Genomic DNA, 22862 nt, shown 5'->3' on the forward strand with positions numbered 1-22862 from the left:
TATATATATATATATATATATATATATATATATATATATATATATATATGTAAGTATGTATTGTATATATATATGCATATATGTGTGTGCATGTGTTGTATAGTTTGTATTATCTTTGTTGAATTTGGTTCAATGAAAGTGGACAACTTAAATATTGAGTAACCGTTTCATGATATAAATGTAAAGCGTCATGTCTTTATATTTAAAATTTGGCACAGTGAATATTTTGACTAACATATTAGCTGAAACAATCATCAGATGAAGTTTTAAACGAAGGCATATACATATATACATACATTTTTTGTATCACCATCATCATCATCATGATACAAAAAAAGTATATATTCATGTGTGAATGTGTATGTATATGCACATACACACAGATTATTCTTAAATTCATACCATTATTTGATTATCTACAAAACTAGCTGTTTCTCAACTACAAATGGATGACGTATAAGAACATATCTACATATGTGATAATTCAACAATCTTCACAGAAAAGTTTTGAATACACATTAAGCTATATGTGTATATGTTCAACTGCTTGATACTCATTACTATGGTGACCTACTGAAATATAATTTTATTTCAGTGATGCATAAAAATGAGAAGAATATAGTGCAAGTATTATGTAGGATGTGTGCTTGCGTATATATGTGTATACATATATCCATTCGTGTATACATGTGTACATATGCTCTTTGTCAACATCAACATAAATAGTATCATATTTTGTCATATTTTCTTTGATATACGTATATATATATATATATATATATATGCACATGTATATTTTTCTGTATCACACATACATACACATATGTATGTGTGATACTCACACATACATACATATGTATACTCACACATACTCACACATACATACATACATATATATATATATATATATATATATATATATAAATATATATATATATATAAATATATATATACACACACACATACATATATATATATTTATATATATGTGTATATATACACAAGAAGGGGAGGGAGAATATGTAAATTATTCTTTATTATATAAATATATGATACAGAGTATTTTAATTCATTTAAATACATATGCCTTTGGAAAAATCTTATCTGTTTTCAAAACAACAAGATTAACCAAAGATCACACACACACACACACACACACACACACACACACACACGTGCACACACACATACATACACTGAGATATAAATGCACACATATTAGTTAATCAGGTTTGCGTCTGAGAAACTTAGTATGTAATTTTATAAGTACTTATTATAAAACTTCTTCTCGTGTCATGAACAGATTGCAAAATTAAATTACAAAGGAAAAAAAATATCCAAAATATAATACGAAAAAAAAAGTAATAAAATGTTTAAAATAAGCAGCTGCAATGATACTGATACCAAATACAACAACAAATTTAACAAAAATTAAATTAAATTACCAATTAAAACCAAGACAATAGAAAGAAATATCGAGGTAGTTGTTAGATTGTTATTTGAATTGGTAAGCATTACAAGCAAATAACTGTACAGAAAGAGAGAAATTCTTTGCCACTAAGTCAATCTTTAACCAACAGTCAATCAATCAAAATTTATTTTGATTATAGAAGTATGATAAAGATATTTGATTGATGGACTTTTCTTAATGAGAAACATCTATCAATGAGTGATTAGCCCTGTTAATTAAATACTAAAACATCTTAGAGGAGTTGTTTATACCACTTCTTCAGAAAGTTAAATATAGTTGCAGGTATGGCTATGTGGTAAGAAGTTTACTTCCCAACCACATGCTTCCAGGTTCAGTCCCACTGCATGGCACCTTAGGCAAGTGTCTTCTACTATAGCATTGGGCCAACCAAAACCTTGTGAGTGGATTTGGTAGGTTTAGGTAGGTGAAAGTAAACTAAAAGGAGCCTGTTGTATATATCTATGTGTGTGTGTGTCTGTGTCCAACCAATTCTTGATAACCGGTGTTGATGCGTTTACATCACTGTAACTTAAATGTTTGGCAAAAGAGACCGGTAGAATAAGCAAATGGGACTAAAAATTTTTCAACGTGGTGCCCTAGCATGGCCAGAGACTGAAACAAGTAAAAGAGAGACTATAAAAGATAGCCTTTAAGCTAACTTCTTTCATGCAGTCATAAATCTGAACAACTAGCTTTGATACTAACATCGGTTTTATATACTGAAATACCTTTTGTTGTTGGATCCTTCATGAAAATGGGACAGCACATTTATGAATGATTCAAACAATGACATTTGGTGTGATTAATGATCATAGAAATTAATGAGTCTGAGAAAAGATTCTAATTGCTTCTTGACCTATGGTCATTTATACTTTAGAGTTTTCACTACTAAACGATGATCTAGCGATATACCCTTCTTTTTCAGTCTATACTGCCAAAAGATAATCCATCAACCTCTAGAATAGATTTAACTTGATTGGTCATTCATATCTGACAATTCCAACCTATTTATCATCTTATCTACCTTGATATATAGATTTTCAACAGTTTTAGCACCAATACATCTTGATAAATAGTAATATTATTTATGCCATCTCCAGCAACATGTTCACTTATTCTTTGAAATAGTGCTGGCTGTTTTAATTCTACATTGAAAACATGTGTATCTTAGAAGATACATTGGTGTATATACTGTAGCAATAACCTCTCTTACTTCAGAAGCATTTCTATCTGATACTAAATCCCCTTTAAATACAATTTACTAGAAACAGAACAAAATATTGATTCGGCAGCTAGAATCTGATAAGAACCTGAACAAATTCTTTCATTTATAGCCATTTTATAGTTTCCACATATTCTGAGATCTCTGTCTGTCTTTCACACAACCACTAAATGAAAAGTCCATTTACTCCCTCTGGGAGGAACTCTATTAATTAGTTTCCTTAGCTTTGCTAATGGTTTAATGTGCATTGCATTGGTTGGGTCTCAAAATAACATGGCCTGATATTTCCTTGGCAAAGAATGTTAGTCTTAAAACCTCTTAATCTCTCAAATTGCCCTGGAGCTTCAATCTCATGTATTAATGTTTCACTGTCAATATTCATCACAGCCATACCAAGAAAGCCATGATTTCTTTTTATATTCAGCAACAATAACATTCACAACCTATATTCTCTTAACAGTTTCCATTAATGCTTCAAATTTTTCCTAAAATCTCAATGAGTAACCCACCAAATTATTTTAGTTTAGAGATCACATTTTCTTAATTTTGGTTCATTCAAGCCCATTCAAAACTCCTCAGGTATTTATAATTGCATAACTGCCAGTGTCAATTTGCATTTTAAAGTTATTATTATCAAGTTTTACATTAACCATTAATCATTCACATTAATAATTTTTTAAAACCAATTTCATTAATAATTTCAGAATCTTCCACTTTAATATTCCCAGTGTTTGTATTTTCCAGATTTAAGTGCAGCCTTAAATGGATTCTTTGTTGAACACATAATACAAGTTTTACCAAATGCAGGACATTTTGATTGTACTTGCTTATATCCACAAAGCACCAGCTATAATCAGATTTCTACATGTTTCTATCAACAAATGGCACAATGATATTATTAAGGTTTTTTCCTACATTTTCTTCTTTTTTGCCCACCACCCCAATCATCCGGAACATAGAAAGCATTTCTTATTGTTGAAAGAATTCAATATTGCATTGAGTTTCTGATCACCTGATTGAAGATATTCTAAAGCCTTGATGTGATGCTTGGATGATTGTATGCTCTCTATAAATCTTATTTCAATCAAATCCTCTTTCATACTTTGTCCTTTAGTTCCAATTTTATCAAGTTAACAAAATCACTTTGATTCACATCGTCTTTGAGAATAACCTTGAATTGATTCTGTAACATATTGATGCTGCAATAAGAATCTCACTCTTCCAGCAATTATCCATTTTTTAAAGGAATGAACTGATGACATTATTAAAGATCTTATTCTATTAAAATTCATTGTTTCAAATGCAAGAAGTTTTGCTATTATTTTCTAGCTTTTACCTGTTTCAGTTATTGAACTGTAGCCATCCTAGACAACAATTATGTAGAGTTTTAGTCAAATGAATCAACTCCAATACATTTTTTTAAAGTCTGGTATTTACTCCATCAGTCTCTTTTGTTGATTACAAAATAACAGGGATGTAAACAAACCAGCACTGGTTGTCAGGTAGTGTGTGCCTCTTTCCTTCTATTACATTCTAACCTCTTAACTGGCACAAAGACACCTCCCTCAGTACCATTCCCTCTCCTAGCTTAGAGGTCTTTGTCTTCCATATTACTTGGTGACCCCATGCAAAAAAGCACCAGCGCTGGTGCCACATAAAAAGCATCCAGTACACTCTAAAAGTAGTTGGTATTAGAAGGGAAATCCAGCTATAGAAACCATGCCAAAGCAGACAATGGAATCAGGTGCAGCTCTCTGGCTTATCAACCCCTGTCAAATAGTCCAACCCATGCCAGCATGGAAGACGGACATTAAATGATGATGATGATAATATACAACGGCTCACAAATTCACTTACAAGGCACTGGTCAGCCTAGGGCTATAGTAGAAGACACTTGTCCAACATGTTGCTGTGGGACTGAACCCAAAACCACATGGTTACAAAGTGAACTTTTTAACCACACAGCCATGCCTGCACCTATCTTAACATTTTATGTGGACATCATACCTGCTTTAGTTAAAAAACAAATGCGCTATTTTTTGTGTTTTTTTCTTATCATTCATGTCCAGAAGATCTTTCATTCTTGCTGTAGCAGCAAAACATCACATCCACCCCTGTGTTATATTTGGGTTATTCAGTGGAAGTTCATTCTTATTAACTGGTGACGCCATTATCATGTCATATAGCATTTATCTAGAAGCAGTTGCATGCATTCCTTTACATTCTTAAGTTTTATTTAACTGAATGACCAGTTATTACATCAAACTTGCAACCTCCTAAAATAGATCCAATCACATGCAAGCATGCAAATGCATGCAATAATAATTGTACAAGGACATTAAACAGGCAAAATCATTAAAGTGTCAGACAGAATGCCTGGCAGTATTTGTTCTGGCTGTGTACATTCTGGGTTCAATTCCTGCTGAATTCAATATTGCTTTTCAGCCTTCTGGTTATGTGTGATTGTTTATGAGGGGGGTCAACAACATAAAGTACTAATCAGGCACTGGGATCAATAGGACCAACTAAACCCCTCTTGTTAAAAGTGCTGGTCTTTTGGTTAAATCAGAAATAATAATTATTATTATTAACAGAGATGCTTTCATCCTTGGTAATCCCACTGGTGGCATGTGAAAAGCACTTGTGCTGGTGTCACACAAAAAGCACCTGTGCCAGTGTCACATAAAAAGCACCCTGTACACCCTGTGAAGTGGTTGGCACTACAAAGGCCATTCAGCCATAGAAACCAAGCCAAAGCAGACAGATGGAGCCTGATGTAGCTCTAAGGCTTAGCAGCTCCTGTTGAACTGTTCAATCCATGCCAGCATGGAAAACAGATGCTAAATGACGATGATGATGATGATGATATAACACACACACACACAAGTTGCAATATTCAAGATAAGCTTTCCATTAGCAACCTAAGTCTAGTAGAAGGAATACAAGTGGGGCATCAACAATGACTTCAATGGCGAAAAGTGAATTCACAAAAGAATGCAAATGGTTGAGTTGATAGCATTTCCATCTTGCCACTGTAGCTGTGTTGTGTCCAGAGTCAAGTCCAGCAGATAAGTAACATGGGTTGTATAATTGATACTGTTATATAATTTGTACAGTAGAACTAATGCTTCTGGTTCCAATATGCCTGAAACTGACTCTGGATCTATGATACAAATTTTCCGTTTTAAAATGATATAAATTAAAACCTAGCAAACCACAGCAATTTATGATCCAAATACCAACTTAATATGGACAAAATTATTTTATCAAACTTTTCATTATTTTTCAAAATTATTCGAATGAAAGACATTATATATCAACTAATATAAACATAAAGTAACAAAATGTTAAAATGTTTATTTTGCATTATCATTCAATGTGTTGATTTCAATTGCATTTGAAGGGAAGCAACTTTTAGTAGATGAGCCTCTTATATAGCTTGAAGTTTATCTCTGATCTGTTCAATGCTATAGAAGCCAAAATTGAGCATTAAACCTGAGCTGTGGTTAGGAAAGTCTTACCAATTTTAGTTCACGAGTTCTTAGGATCGTAAGTTTCATCAACTGATTCTGTGGCACATTGTGTATTAAGAATAAAATTCCTCAAACTTTGCTCTTATAATATTCAGTGAAAATTATATAATGATGTGTATCATTAGAATGATAGAAATGGTAGAGGGCCAGACCAAATGCCTAACATCTAACCACATTTCTTTATGTTCTGAGTTTAAATCCTGCCAATATTAACTTTGCCATTCATTCTCCTGGGGTCAATAAAATAAAAGCCAGTCTTGTAAAGAGTTGAAGTGATTAACAAAAATCCTTTTCCTTATTTTTTAAAAAGTTTTTGTGATAAAGTTAGAAATTTAGAAATCACTGATAATAATTATTTAGTCGTGGTTAACTCCTAAGGCTTTCTCCCTACAGTGCAAACCAAAGAACAATTCAACAGGTAAAACTAGTAGAGTTGCCCTTCACCCATTTCTGCAAAGAGACAATTGTGTGCTTTAACCATGGGGTTTATGTGCATAGCAATGCTAAGGTTAAATATATGTATTTATCAACTGTACTCTTGTAAATTTATTTCTAACTCATATAAAAGAATAACTAATTAGCTTTACAAATAGGAGGATGAGAACTTAATACATAAAGCAGATTATATGAAGTTGCTTTTATTATTATTATAATTATAATAATAATTATTATTACTATTATTATTATTATTATTATTGTTATTGTTATTATCATTATAAGCTGAGAATACTACAGGAGTTAAGGACCTAGAGTTTTTTGCGAAAATACTTATAAAACAAAGATTGGAAAATGTATGGAAAGTGTTTTTCTACTGTTGTCATGGAACTATCTATGTGTACAGGTGTATATGCTGGGTTCTCTTAAACAAACAATGTAGAACTTGGGTGAATGCTTTTACTAAAATGAATGTATGCAAATGAGCGTGCACACACAAGTGCATCATTAGCACGTGTAGCTGTCAAGTATATATGTGTGTGTGTGTGTGTGTGTGTGTGCATGCGTGCGCATGCATGTGTACGTGTGCACATCTGTGTGTTGTCTTTACTTTGTCTAAATTCATAATACTGACGATACTGATTTATTTTTCTTTGTAGAAAGTTTACCAAAAGTGGCTTGTGTCATGAATTTGGACAAGGCAATAAAAGTAACACACACACACACAGCATGTGTGTTTCTACAAACCTCAGTTTCTACAAGTACACATATATACATATCAAATTTCACATCCTCAAGCTGCTACACCAATAACTTTTTCACATTTATCCACTGTAATCATTGTAACTTTGATAGTAATTTTTAAAATCCTTTTAATGATTCTCAAAACTGTACAATAAATGGATCTCACATTCTTTTCACTGAAGTGAAAAGTACTTTGGCATAAAATTCTAAGCCTCCATGTGACTATTGTAGTATTCTCATTTAATAAAAAAAATCCTATGCATACATATATTTATGTTAAAAGAATGATGTGTATAACAATTATAATGTTTATATAAATGTAAAATGGCACCAGCTGGAATATTTTTTGTCAGTGAAATTTCTCTCAAGAGAATTTGTGTGTTGAAAAGACGGCTGGCTTGGAATGATTTCAGTGAGACATCAGACACTGGTATTTTGGTTTTATTTAATCTCATCAGTGACAAACAACTCTAGACATTCTGAGCTAAATCAGAGCATGTAGTCTTTTTAATACATTCTCTTAAGAGAAGTTTTATGAAACAATATATTACAGCTGGTATAGTTCTATATTTGTATATACATTATATATGTTTACACATTAAACGCAGCATTATTTTAACCCAGTGCTATTTCAAGTGCATGTATTGATTTAAATATATGTGTGTATACATATATATATGTACACACACACATATATATAGCAAGTGAGATAAATAAAGAATTTGTTGGTATGTTATGTAGAGAAAGAGTAAATTGTAGGCAGGTTATTTAAAGAAAACCCAACATTCTGCTTGTTAGTAATATCAAAAGCAAACCCACATAGCACTTGTTAGTAATAAGTAATTCTTAGTCGTTTTAGTTCATAGTTACCATAGACTTTGTTTCTAACTGGTATTGTACAGAAAGAGGTCTTGGGGAGAATCTAATTATTGTTCCAGGTAGTTGTTGCTGTTTACCGGGCCATTGAAATTTATTAGAGATTGATTCATGAGTTCTTAGAATAGGAGCTGAATTACTTTCACATATTAAACTGGAATTATTTAATGGTACATTACACATATTACTTGTAAATGTCATTAATTTTGGAGTTGATCCAAACCCTTTCATGTCATTTTTTATAAGATTTTGTGGTTTTGAATATTCAGTAGAAGAAGCCGAAATCTTTGTTGGTGTGGAAAATCTCTCTGTTGTTCTTTCATCGAAATTGAAGGCAAAGTGTTCTCCGTTCTGAGAATCAAGCTTATCTGGGAAAATTTTCTTAACAGGCAAATTTAATGTTTTGGAATAATCTGATCCCTTTGAAAGAATTGATCCCAAGGATAACGGTGTTTCAGGAGTCGAAGCACCGGATGAAGAAAAGTTTAGTGGGGTCGAAACACTAAATGAGCGAAAGTTTGGGGACATTATGTCGCTTGTTGAAAGAAATACACCACTATCATGTAATTTGGAATCTTCAGAGTTATTCAGTGTAGACATTTGTGGTTCACTGGCAGAAGGATTTAAGGCTGGTGGGGGAATATTCCAAACAGTTGACCATTTTTGAAAATTAGCTTTCTTAGACAATTCCTTACTTCTTCTATAAATTTCATTCAGCCTTGCTTGGTTGGCTCTTATTTGAGCTGCTAGAGCCTGAAAACAATTTGGTTACTCTTTATCAAAGCATGCTAAATAGAAAATAACTATATCCATGATTCATTAGTCAGTGTTAAACAGCAACTACATACAAAGCAATATATAATATATGTATATGTGAAATATGCATACATTGGTAAATGTGTGTGTCTGTGATATACACATATTTATAAACATGTGTGTGACATGCATACATTAATAAACATATGTGTGTGTGATGTATAAACATTTGTAAACCTCTGTGTGTGTGTGTGTGTGTGTTATGTGTGTGAAATGCATATATTTGTTATGTATGATATGTGCGATACACATACAGTTGTAACATGTGATATACATACATTTGTAAATATCTGTAGGTGAAATGTACATATACTTATAAACATAGATGTGTCGTTGTAAACATGAGTGTGTGTGTGTGCGTGATATTTTCTTTTCTTATTCACAGGACAGTAATCCACCAATCATTTCAGTGTACTTTAGCACTGGATCTGATAACAGATGTGTATAAATGATGTGGTTGCTGATATAGCAACTTATTCCACATTAAAACATATCACACATAAATCAGCCATCACCAGGTGGACATCTTCCTCAGCCACAAGAAATATCCACCACACACACACACACACATTCACAGATACACATACACGGATATTCAAAAGCAAGTGAATCAAACAAGACATATAACATAGCTATTAGAGAAATAAGCACAGAGAGAGAGAGGGGGAGGAAGAGAGAGAGAGAGAGAGAGAGAGAGAGAGAGAGAGAGAGAAAACAGACAGTAGTGAGATCAATAGAAATGAAGAATTGACAACTTGTATTACAACAGTTATTGAGACATTCTTTACAATATGAATCACAACTATTGTCACTTACAATAAAGAAGGAGGGTTAGAGTTAGAGGAGATGCTACATGGTTAGGGTATGGTTTTAAATATGTTTACCTTTAGAAAAAAAAATGCTGAACTGAAATTGTAGATTTTTGCTAAAACTAAAATTCAGTCATCATTACTATTATCATAATCCATATATACATGGTAGGCTAGAAGTAACTACCTTAAGTTTTAATTAGAATTTTAAAGTCCATATTTGTCAAGCTGTGCTCTGAATACCATAATCAGACAATCAGACACATGTTTCTGCATGATTACACTTCATCAGTGATAGACACAGCATCAGTTGTTCATAGCTCAGTCAAAACTGCCATTCTTATATGTAAACAACAAAATACACATTTGCTGGCATGTGCAAAATCTTGTCAAACCAGGATTAATTATAAGCATACAAAGCAATGGTTATTAAACTGAAGTTGTGTACATTTAAATTTGACATGCTCATGTACATTCAAACATGGAAAGACATTCACTGTGGTTATTGAAGTTATTAATCTTCATTGCTTAGTATTTTTATAATCAATTTATATTTTTCTTTCCTTTTTAAGTTATCATGGTGTTCTGTATTACTATTTTATTAAAAGATTTCTTTTAGTTTCAAATGTATTATTTATTCATATTAAAAAGTTAAAGTAGTTACTTTGGCCCATCTTGTACAAAATTTAATAAGCCGTATATGGTATTATAGTTATATATGTGAATCCATAGAAGATGTATGGATTACTACTCAACAGATTGATATACTCAAATAAATTTACAGCACAATTTTCTCTCAGATAATATGTTAGTGGAAAGTATATTGTAATGGTTGGGTGTAATAATGAAATGGATTTTCTAACACAAGCCATGGCAGGATTAAAGAAAGAGCAAATGACAATAACTGTGACAAAGATATTTATAAAGAATGTTATTAACTCACAATTAATATGGGTAATAATACATAGACAGAGTGAATACATAAATTATAGATAAACATATTGAAAACACACAAAGGAACATAGAAATGAAATCACATCTCCCATGATGGTTTTACACGCCATTTTCTAGAAGTGCACAGAAATATATAAACATTACTTATAAACTGAAAGTGGTGAGGGTTAATTATTAAAGAGTCATAGTGGATGGAGAGGATTGCGAAATCATAAAGAAGATCAGAACATCATATTGAAGTGATTTCCATGTTGTAATAGATAAGTTAATTTTTTCATAGCTCCTACTTTTGATAGTTCTTAATATGTAATCATTAGTTATAATTAATTCTATTATTGAGACATATATATATTTTTTCAACTAGTTGTAGCTATTTTACTTCTATTGTTGTTTCTTACATATTTTACAAGCTCCACAATGGCTCTGAACTTTTGATATGAAACGTGTTATTCACCTCAATATACTGGAAGAATCTTTATTGTAATTTATGACTGTTTGGTTCAGTTGATATATTCATACTCCACACTAGTATTCTGTGACTATTTAGAATGAATTATGCCAGTTTTTTTGTCATGGTAATTTGTTATGTAGACACCATAGTATGGTTAAGAAATTCACTTTGTAACCATGTGATTCTGGGTTCAATCCTACTGTATGACATGTCAGGAAAGTGGGGTCTAATATAGCCTTTGACTGTCCAATGTGTAGTGAAGGAAATTTGGTAAACAAAAACTGTGCAGAAGCTTCATATATATATATATACACGCATAACATTTATATATGTATATGTATGTATATATTGGGAAAACATATACACATTAGAGAGAAATAGTGAATAAATCAGTGCATTGAAGAAAATTATTTTGAGGTGTATATTTTATCTGAGTTGCACAAGGACTCCCTTGTGTTTCTCACCTAAACTTTGGGGACAGAGTGAACTAGTGACTGATTGGTACAGTAGAAACTATAACTAATGATAGTATTATTCTCAAAATACATGATACAAATAAATATAAAAGCCAGTTTTTGAAGTAGTATAACATGGTTAAATTGAACCTACCCTAGCATATTACTGGTACTTATTTTAACAATTCTAAAGGAATGACATGCAGAGTTAACTCTGGTAATAAAGAAGAGAACTAAAGCAATTAGTGAAATATTATATGGTTTCTGCTACTTCATCACTAGTTTTTAATACAGATCATGGTTTAGTAGCATTAGTATGAGGCCTCTTCTGACATTTAAATCATGGTAGAACTCTATAAAATCTGTTAGCTGTTCATTCATTTTCTAAATTCTACAATGCTTCACAACTGGCTTTTACATACAGATGATGTCTTCTATATATTTAAATGCAGCCATGTGTTAGAGAATGTAATATCATGGTAAACACTGACTCAAGCTTTAAAGAAAACATAGTAATTTATTTGAGTATTTACTTTACTACTGTAGCTCTTTAAAAGTCGATAAAGCCATGATCATTTAAAATTAGTTAAGGGGAAAAAAATTTATAAATTTCTATTGTATTCTTTCAGTTTCCAATACCTAAGCACTATTCTTATTTGGCACTCTGCCAAAAAAAATTGCTTCTTTTTTTTCTGTCTCTCTTTACAACACACTCCAATAATTCAATTTTTACTTTTTACTAAATTGAATTTAGCTGATGCACACCAATACTCGTCTCTTCAAATGATTACATTATATACAGAAGTATATTTGCGAGCATTTAAAACCAATCAGTGTCGTTCATGTTTTGTATAGAAAATATATCTATTAACACATTTTTTTTATATATAGAAAACTTAGAAACATTTTTGCTACAAAAATTTATTTTTCATTCTTAAGATCATCTTATAAATTTCATTATATTTTTGCATAAGTCTATTTAGTTTTAAAAAAAAAGTATTCATGATTTAAAGTGACGATAAGTGTTCTGGACTTATGGTAAGAAAAAATGTTTCTAGATTAAAGGTGAGAAAAAAAAAAGTGTTCTGGATTAAAGATGAGAAAAAGAGACAAAGTAAACTTCACTATTTACCTCATTTTCTTGCTTTTCTCTTCTTAAAATTTCTATATCTGCTGATGTATTGTAGGTATGGAACAATTTGGTCTGCACAGAAGACAAAGCTGTTTTGACATGCTTTATCTCTTGATCATTCTCTTCTTTCTGTTTGACAGCCTTCAATAACCAATCATGGTGTTCTTTAGCTGACTTGTGTAATTCTTCAATTTCAGACATTAATGAGGAATGCTGAGAACTTTTGTAGCTGGCATTCTGCATTTGACTTGGCAGTAATTGTAGTAAGTTTTCTGTCTTTTTCTTCTGATTTTCTATATCTTCTAGAATTTTCTGTATTAGTTAAAATAAGATTAAGAAAAATTGATATTTCTTAATGGGACTGTTTTCTTTTTTAATTTTAATGACAAACCATGCAAACAGAGAAACAGTGATGTTAAAAGTGGCAATGGTATGGTTCTGGTCAGGGAAAAAGGAAAAATTCCCAGACTACAACCAGACAAATAGTCCCGTTTTGTTCTGGGAATATGAATATGAGTATTGAAATGTAGGCCAGGCACCTTGGGATTAACTTTGCCTTTCATCCTCCAGGGATTGATAAATAAAGCATCAGTCTAGGGTTTGGGTTAGTGAAATTGTTAGGGCCTTGGATAGGATGCCTTATGTTATTTTTCTCAGCCCTTAACATTTTGAGTTCAAATCCTGCTGCAGCCTATTTGTGGGGCAGACTTAATATGTCACCTGTTGTAATACCACCACATGGCCTCAAGTGCTTTAAATGGAATCTAGTCCACTGTAAGCGTTCAGATTAAAATGCATTGGCTTGACAATGACTTCTTAATACCCTCCCTCCAAAACATCAGTTTTGAAGGCTTTGGAAAGGGTCACAGGCACTACCATTTTCCATAACTAAGCAAAAAAAAAACAAATAATAATCCTTTCTGTGGGCATAAGACTTGAAATCTGGAGGATACATTGACCCCAGTGTTTCACTGGTACTTAATTTATCAACCCTGAAAGGATGAAAGGTAAAGTTGGCTTCAACAGAATTTGAACCCAGAATGTAAAGACAGACAAAATACCACTAAACATTTTGCTCAGCATGTTAATGATTCTGCCAGCTTCCCACCTAATATAATAACGCCACTGCTGCCGCCGACGATATAATGCCCGGATATGTTATGTGCATCTCTGATCATGAGCAGAAGTAGAGGGGGAACATTATAGCCATGTGTTGAGAGGAATTCTTTGGGGTTTGAATAATTCACCTTTGAAAACATGGGTATTTCATTCAACATCCTTAAACGAACCTTATTCAGGAACCTTTTGAGCGAGATGGACTACTCAACTTGCAGAAAATTTTAACTGGGCCCCACCTGCAAGTTCATGCACTGCTTATCTTGATATGAGATCTCTATGTTGTGCACATATGGTTGTGATGCATGTGCCTGGTACATCCTCATCAGGATATACCAGGTATACCCACCATGACGGGTAGTCATGATGGGTATAGTGGGCTTCATATATCTGTACTCCAGCATCACTTTGATGGCATGCACTGCTCTCTCACTCGATAATAGTAATAATAATAATAATAATAAATTAATAGGTGCAGGTCTGGCTGTGTGGTGAAGAAGACTCATTCCTAATTCTATGGCTTCAGATCCACTGCATGGCACCTTGGGCAAATGTGTTGTGAGTGGAATTGATAAATGGAAATAGAAATAAGCCTGTTGTATATGTGTGTGTGTGTGTGTGTGTGTGTGTGTGCTTAAGCTTCTTTATCTTGACATCAAGTGATAGTTGTTAATGAATGTTACTGCCATACAAGGGAAGCCATTCATTTCCAATCATCCATGAAAACTATGCCCAGCCAATGGGAAATAGTACCCTGCATGGAAACAAGTGAGAGCTGGCAACAGGAAAGGCTTCTGGTTGTAGAAAGTCTGCCTCAGTAAATTCTGTCTGACCCATGCAAGCATGTGCCTCCACTATACAATGGAAGCACATAGTTTAGTGATTAGTATGTTGAACTCATGATCATAAGATTGTGGCTTTGATTCTTGGATTAGGTGATGTATTGTATTCTTGAGCAAAACACTTCATTGCACATTGAAATGAGCAATCCTGTGACGGACTGGTGTTCTGTCCAGGGAGGAATACATATGTCAGAGAACCCAAGGAAACTGACCCTATACTTGTTAGAGAGTAATGTGGATTAACCATGGATGTTAAAGCAATAAAGATGATAAGAATAAAGATGGTGATGATGAAATACCTACCTCATTGAGAGATAATTGGTCCTGTAATGTGAGAGTTGTATCACTAACATGTAACTGCTGCCGAGTAAAGACGAGCCATTCATTCATAGATTTCAGTTGGTTTTCAAACTCAGCCACTTGAGACATAGCATCGTCAAGAGAAGTAAAATTGTTGTTCACTTTACCACGCATGTTGAAAAGACGTTGACTAATAAGAGAGACGTGATGTGCTGGCTCACTGGCATCAGATATCTGGGCAAGATGTTTTACAGTGCTGTTCAGATAGTCTACCTTACTTTGGTTCTCCAACAGCTCTGTGGATAATCTCTGTAATAAAAATAAAAATAAAGGCAATAGATAACCAGTTAATAATTGTAAAAGAAATATTTTTTTTTAATTCAATGTTCATGATATCAACAAGTTCAATAAAAAAATAAAAATGGTAAGGTAGCAGCAAAATCAAAGAACAAACCAATTTTCAATTTCAACTCGTATACATTTCACTTGTATTGGAAAAACATATATAAATATCACAACTCTCATTCCATCACCTTTCCTCACAAAATCAATGAAACTAGTTGCTAATAGTTAGATAATCTGTTTTTTGAAATAGTAAAGCAACCAACCTTATACATTTTATAATACACACATACACATATATACAGGGTAGGCCAAAAGTCATGCACAAAATAAGTTCAATATGCTCTGGAATAGTCAAAGACATGCATCAACTTTCCTAATGATGAATACGCATGTACTTGTACATGATGAACAAAATGAATAATAATAATAATAATGATGATGATAATGATGATGATAATAATAATAATAATAATAATAATAATAATATCAATAACAATAACAAAAGCACTCAAAGAGCGCAAACTTCCACCAAGGCAACACCAACATCTTCTCAACAATTAGCTGGGGATGATTTTTAAAATGAGAATATCTGAAATAAACTTGACTGCTCTCACAAATGAGAATACTAAAAATGAGCCTGACCGTTCTCAAAAATTAAGTAAAAAAATGGAAAAATAATCCAGAATCCTTGTCCAGTACCTGATCAATCCCAATGGTAGTTATGCAATGTGAAAGTGGGTTGTGTTTGTAATGCTGTGTGTCGTCTGCAGTGGAAACAGGGACAGTTTTCTCTATGAAAGCCTTTTTCAGTCTATCCACTGATATAGTGTCTTAATGGCCATTAAGGTCTATAGTGAAAAATTTATCTGTGCATGAAAGAAAACAGAAGGGGCCTGCATACAGTGCTGTTAATGGAGGTTTAACAACATCATTGTGCACAAAATGTGAGTCCAAGAAGTAAAGCTTTCTTCAAGGCAGAACTAGAAATGCAACTGTCAAGAAGGTAAGAGGTTTTAAACAAGAGCAATATATTCAAAATTGGTAAAGCTAAAAATTGTGAAGGATAAATTAGATTTATTATTGTTACTGAATATGTTAGTGTTATTTAATTTCTGAATGGTTTTGCTGCTGTTTGTTTATGTAATTTGATTTCTTTATCCATTAGTTTCTACTAAGATAGAGACATGAATAAAATTAATAATAGAGAAACGAAAACAAAATTTGGGAAACAGCAACACTGTCATAGCTTACATGGAAAACATAAGCCTGCTTTCAAGGGAGATAATCAGAGAAAGCCTTGAAAGCCAACATAAGATCATAATACAGGGTTTTCAAAAACTCTATCTGCAGTAAATATTTTATGGTAAAATACACACATACACATTTATATGCACCTATATATACATGCATATATTTATATATGCATATATATAATTATATGTATATACATATAAACACAATTATATATATATACATAATTATATATATATATATATATATATATATATATATATATATATATATATATATATATATATATATATATATATACACAAGGGATACTGAAAAGTAATGTTGCATTTCATGTAATGAGTTAAAATCAACATAAAACATATTGTAACTTTATTTATTCATTCTAAATATAATCTCCCTTTTTAGCAAAAACATTTTCCCATGTTGAAACCAATTTTCTGATTCCTCAGGCAAAAGAAAAATCTGATTCTTTAGAAGAGAAAAATGTCTGGAGCGTTGTTTCAACATCATTTCTGCTTCTGAATGTTTTTCCACTGGTAAAGTGCTCAAGCGACCTGAGGAAGTGAAAATCCAATGGTGCTAGGTCTGCTGATTACAGAAAGTGAAGCAGAGCTTCCCTACCTAATGAATTTATCTTTTCTTGAGTTATCTCTGCAGAATGTCATCTTGCATTATCATGACTTCAGTTGACTAAAGCTGTTTTTTGAGCAAAACTTGACTGATATACTCAAATTGTTGATAATATAATGCTCTGCAGTGATGCTTTATTCTTTGTTTCAATACTTTGAATTGAAAGTGTAGATCTAGCTTGGATGTTGGAACTGGATTTTCATTTGGCAATAGCCACTGCTTTTTACATTTATTGTTCACATAAACTATCCATTCCTTACATATTCAGGTCACTTGAACACTTAAAGGCAATGTTGAAATGGCCTTCCAAATATTCTTCTCTTCTAAAGCACCGCAGAACCAGAAAACTGGCTTCAAGGTGGGAAAATGTTATTGGTAATGATGATGATTATATTTAGATTGAATAAATACAGTTACAATACGTTTTAAGCTGATTTGAACTCATCACATATGTTACGTTACTTTCTGGTACCCTGATATCTATACAGTTAAGGTATATTCTGTTAAGATATATTCTGTAGTAGAGTAATGCTTATCCACCTTCAGATTTATCCTGTGCTATCCAGTAGTAGTATTATACATACTTCCAGGTTTGTGTTTGGGCATCTGGTATGTGTGAATATATAATTGAGAAAATTGGAGTCAACAAGATGGGGTACGGTTGACCATTCATTTTTTAATTACTATAATTGTTTCCACATATATATGTTGTCTGATCAATAAGAATCCAGACTGGTGCCGTAATAACAAAGCTAGAGCATGCAGAGTGAAGCTGCTTAGCACAGATTGACCTTGAACTCTGCTGTGCATGTGCACTAAATTTTAACATTCTAGTTTATTTCTGCTGTTTAAAACAGTGCTTGGAAATAAGGTGTGTAGTGTGTGATCCATTTGGCTAGTCTTGAAGTGAACATGTGTAAACACGTGTAGGTCATAATAATATGTTGCATACAATTGTAAAATAAGCGAAAATAAATTTTGAGGATGAACAAGTCTCAATACTCTATATCATTATTACTAATATATACTCCAAACAATATTACTGTCCAGCAAAACGAACATAGAATTACCCATTGGAAGAATTTACAGAGTGACTGACAACTAATAGTAGTCACAGACATTAAATAATGATTGATGTGGTTAGCCATAAACTGGAACTTAATTGAGAGCTGCGAGAGTATCCGCCCAGATCACCAGATTATGTATCCCTCCAAATTCACACACACACACATATATATGCATATATATACATATACATTATATATATATATATATATATATATATATATATATATATATACATATGATGGAAGTTAGCTCATTAAGGAGTAAGACTATTTCTTGTTAATGAGCAACGAAAGGAAGATGACTTTATAGACTTCATAGATTTGCTACTTTTCATCACACGCACACACCATAATACATATATAAATAATTAACTGTGAAGCCATATAGGCAGAAAGCAAGTTCCAGAGAAATATAGTGTTGGTGTAACAAGACAGCCAAGCTGTTTAACACCAGAGCTTCTCATAAGAAACATTGCAAGGATAGTTATTAGTAATAAAATAGGCTCGGTATTTTAATAATTCAATAAGGCTTATATGGACAAGGGGTTCATTGAATCAATGATGAGGTCACAGTATAGTGATGATATAAATAATAAAGTGTGTTATTGAGGTGATAATCTGTGTTCAAATAATGCTAAAATTGGATTTTTGTTCATCACTCTGAAACAATAAGATAAATCCTAGTAAAATATTTGATTAGATTCAGTTAACAATACACCTCTTACTTGCGTAAAGGAGCCTTGCAATTAGGCCAAAAGAAATCCCTTTTATTTTGTCTTTTTTCTTTTAAATAAGTGTAACAAAATTAGAAAGATATTAGTGAAAGGAGACGGTAATTGTCAAACTACTTTATTTATTCAATGGCCAATGTAATTTATTTGCTCTTGTCTAAGAATACAATTCAACACTACAATCTATTGAGACAGATGAGAAGATTTGCCAAAGGCAAACTATATAAAATTATATAGAAAAACAGTAGATACTGAGAGAACTAGTGATGTTCTGTTGTCGGCAAAAAGTAATACAAATAGTTCAAACAGTGAAATATGTTTTATGCCTTGAGGAAAAGAAGTTTAATGTTTTAGGCAGAAATGTTTGTTGGAGAGAAAAGAAATGTTAGCTGGTGATGGTGGGTGGGTCGGTGGGGGGTAATATAAGCTTAGTGAGATTAGTGAGAGAAAGAAAGAGGAAGAGGTAACAAGTGTTAAGTGTGAACGAATGAGAGAAAGAGAAGAGAGAGAGAGGGGGAGAAAATAAAAAGGAATGCGAGTGGATTTGAAAATTATTGAGAAAATGGAGAAAGAAATACAGGAAAATGCTATACAGATATACAAACATACATTTGCATATATGTGTGTGATTGTGTGTGTCTAAAGAGAGTGAAACATCTACACTCATGCATTTACGTCTGCATTTGCAAATACATGCAAATATATAGATAAAAGATAATGGTTTCAAATTTTGGCACAAGGCCAGCAAGTTCAGGGGTGGTGGCTAGTCAATTATATTGACTCCAGTGCCCTACTGGTACTTGTACTTGTTTTATCAACCTGAAAGGATGAAAGGCAAATTCAGCCTTGGTGGAATTTGAACTCAGAATGTAAAGATGGACAAAATGCTGCTAAGCATTCTGTCTAGTATGCTAACAATTCTGTCAACTCACCAGCAAACAAAATATACAAACACCCATATACATACATAGACACACACACATACAAACACATGCACAAATTTCTGACACATGCATGCACAAACATGCCTAGATATCTACAGATTGTTTTGATGTTATTGTGAACATCATAGTAATGATGTTTAGCAGAATAACATACAACAAAAGGAATCTCTCTGACAGATCAACAGCGCATGCAGATTTATGCTGCATGTTATGCAAGAATCACACCCATCAGAAGCAAAATTCTGTTTGAGGATGAACAAGTCTCAATACTCTATATCATTATTACTAATATATACTCCAGACAATTTAATCTTCCTCTGACTTTCCTTCAAACACTAATAGCCTCATCATCAATACATCTTGTATTTTTAATAAATATTTTTTCCCCTTAAGCTGCACAAACCCATCTACCCTTGTCATCCCACCATCTTTACTTGTAGTTGCCCAACTGAACTCTTTTGTAGCTACTTTGATAAACTCATGCCACTTCTTGCATGTAGAGGGGCCTTACTGTATGTAGAGGGGCCTTGCTGACCCCTCTACATACAGAAACACTAATCATGCCCTTCATCTTCTCAACCCTTTTTCTGTCTCTCCTTGACACATACAATTAATCACCTCAGGAGTAAAATCTCTGTACAATGTTATCACCCACAATGATGGGCAATTAACTCTTAAACATTTTTTCCCCTTGACCTCCACTCTTAACCGAAACTAGTATATCATTCCTCTTGGGCAAGTTGAACTCATGCTTACCCTAAACTCTATTTGCTTCTCTGATGAGTTCTATCAGCAAACTTTTACAATGATCATAGGTACTAAAATGAGCTCAAACCACATTAGCTGTATCGGATCTCAGATTTTTGCCCAGTTCAGCAGACCTACCTCTAAATTCTATGGCCATTACATTGACAACTGCAGCAGTGCTACATCACTCCCCATTAATGAATTTACTACTTTCATTTCTATTCAGATTTAGAATTTACTTCATCATCTCTAATACCAGTTATCTTCCCCAGTATCACTCTCATTATAAATATGTTCATTATAAACTTACAGACTCATATTCCTATCTTAACTCTTTCTCCTCTCATCCAAATCACATTAGAATTCCCATCCTATTCATGCAATTTCTGTGACCTCTATGACTAAATAGTAAATACTGGAAGTATTTTTCAAATCCAATGAAATACATCACTTTTTTCCTTGCAAAGACTTATCCTGTGGTGTTAATTGTCTCCACATACCAGTGAATCCAGCCTATTGACAAAACATTTGTAATTTTGTTCAAGAAATACTGCAAGGCATTTTTTTCTGATGCTGTAAAGATTCAGTCAGCTCATTGTTTACATTATTTACATTGGACGGATATGTGTCCTCATCCAATATAAATAATGTACAGAATTTCTCATCTCTAAAATATAGAACAGCACATTGTTTTATGTGCATATTTTGATAAGGATTGTTATCAAAAGGTTTTTGTGTTAAATTTCTTAACAGAATAATTTTGCCTACAACAAATAATTTCACAAAATTCCAAACATAAGATATATATTGATGCAAAAGTACCTTTACAAGGAAAATATTCAAATTTAGAAGTAGTTATAAATGAATATAATCATCTAGAGAATGAAATCGCTTAGAAAGTTAATAAAAGTTATATAAGATACATTTCAGTTTCAGGTAGAGATCTTCCTATTGTTTATGTAAAGTTTATAATGAAGCTAATTAGTAAGGAGCATAATGTCTAGCAACCTTTTAATGATTTATTGCATTACCAGGCTGAAGGCTACACAAATTACTGGCACACATACTCTTCTCATTTACTAACTGTCGACAAAAATCATAGGTATGAGGAGTATAGAAAATAGTTGAAAATTAATGTCTTGCTTGTTTCAGTTGCGAAGGAGCTTACTGTAGCCAGAGGGATAGCATAAAGTTAAGAATGTGTTCATCTAAGAAATAATTCTAAATAGTTACAATAGCTTGAATGCAGTCCACGATTAAGATACTAAATATGAATATTTATTTGTCAACAATAACTAAATTGGTATAAGATATTCATCAACAAGATCACATTACTGGGAACAAATGAACACACACACACACACACACAATCATTTCTTTTTTTCTTGGTACACTCTTCAGTGCATACACCCACACACACATACACATGCATTCTTTTGGCAGAAGTTACAGAGTGACTCCAAGGATGGGAGTTTCGTGCATTAGCACTTATTAAACTGGTTTCAAATTATGAACATTGCATTTATATAGACTGATTAAAATGATAAATATAATTCTCTGGGTTGTTCCTGAATGAATTATAAAAATGATGACACGATAATATGAATAATGCATATTTTTTCAAATAGTTTGTCCACTGCTTTTCCTCTTCCCAGGCTACAGGCCCACACCCCCAACACCCATACTGTTAGGATTGGCACTCTCAACGTCGGCACGCTGAAAGGTAGATCTGGTGAAATTGTTGAGATGCTTGAACGGAGATGCGTAGATATGTGCTGCATCCAGGAAGTAAGATGGAGAGGAGGTTCTGCAAGGTTCCTCACAGGCAAAGAACACAGGTACAAGATTTTCTGGGCAGGGAACACTGACGGGGTCGGGGGCGTAGGAATACTTCTAGCGGAGAAATGGGTGGATAAGGTAATCGAGGTCGTTAGAGTAAGTGACAGAGTACTTAAGATCAGACTAGTGCTTCATCATAGATTAGCTAC

General features: G+C 32.8%; 1 protein-coding gene across 9 annotated transcripts in view; it reads right to left on the bottom strand.

Moving 5' to 3' along the window:
• Positions 1 to 22862, bottom strand: part of LOC106881484 (nesprin-1) — an 811219-nt gene that overhangs the window by 165385 nt on the left and 622972 nt on the right. For 7 of the 9 annotated variants that reach the window (XM_052966929.1, XM_014931893.2, XM_014931887.2 and 4 more), the window contains 3 exons: positions 15160 to 15465; positions 12899 to 13210; positions 8276 to 9034 (listed from right to left, as the gene is read on the bottom strand). In XM_052966929.1, the coding sequence (XP_052822889.1) occupies positions 8276 to 9034; positions 12899 to 13210; positions 15160 to 15465 (1377 nt within the window). The remainder of the gene's footprint in view (positions 1 to 8275; positions 9035 to 12898; positions 13211 to 15159; positions 15466 to 22862) is intronic. The other 2 variants (XM_014931938.2, XM_014931932.2) reach the window with 1 other exon arrangement.

Source organism: Octopus bimaculoides, chromosome 4 (assembly GCF_001194135.2).
Source record: "Octopus bimaculoides isolate UCB-OBI-ISO-001 chromosome 4, ASM119413v2, whole genome shotgun sequence".
Classification (NCBI taxonomy): Eukaryota; Metazoa; Mollusca; class Cephalopoda; order Octopoda; family Octopodidae; genus Octopus; species Octopus bimaculoides.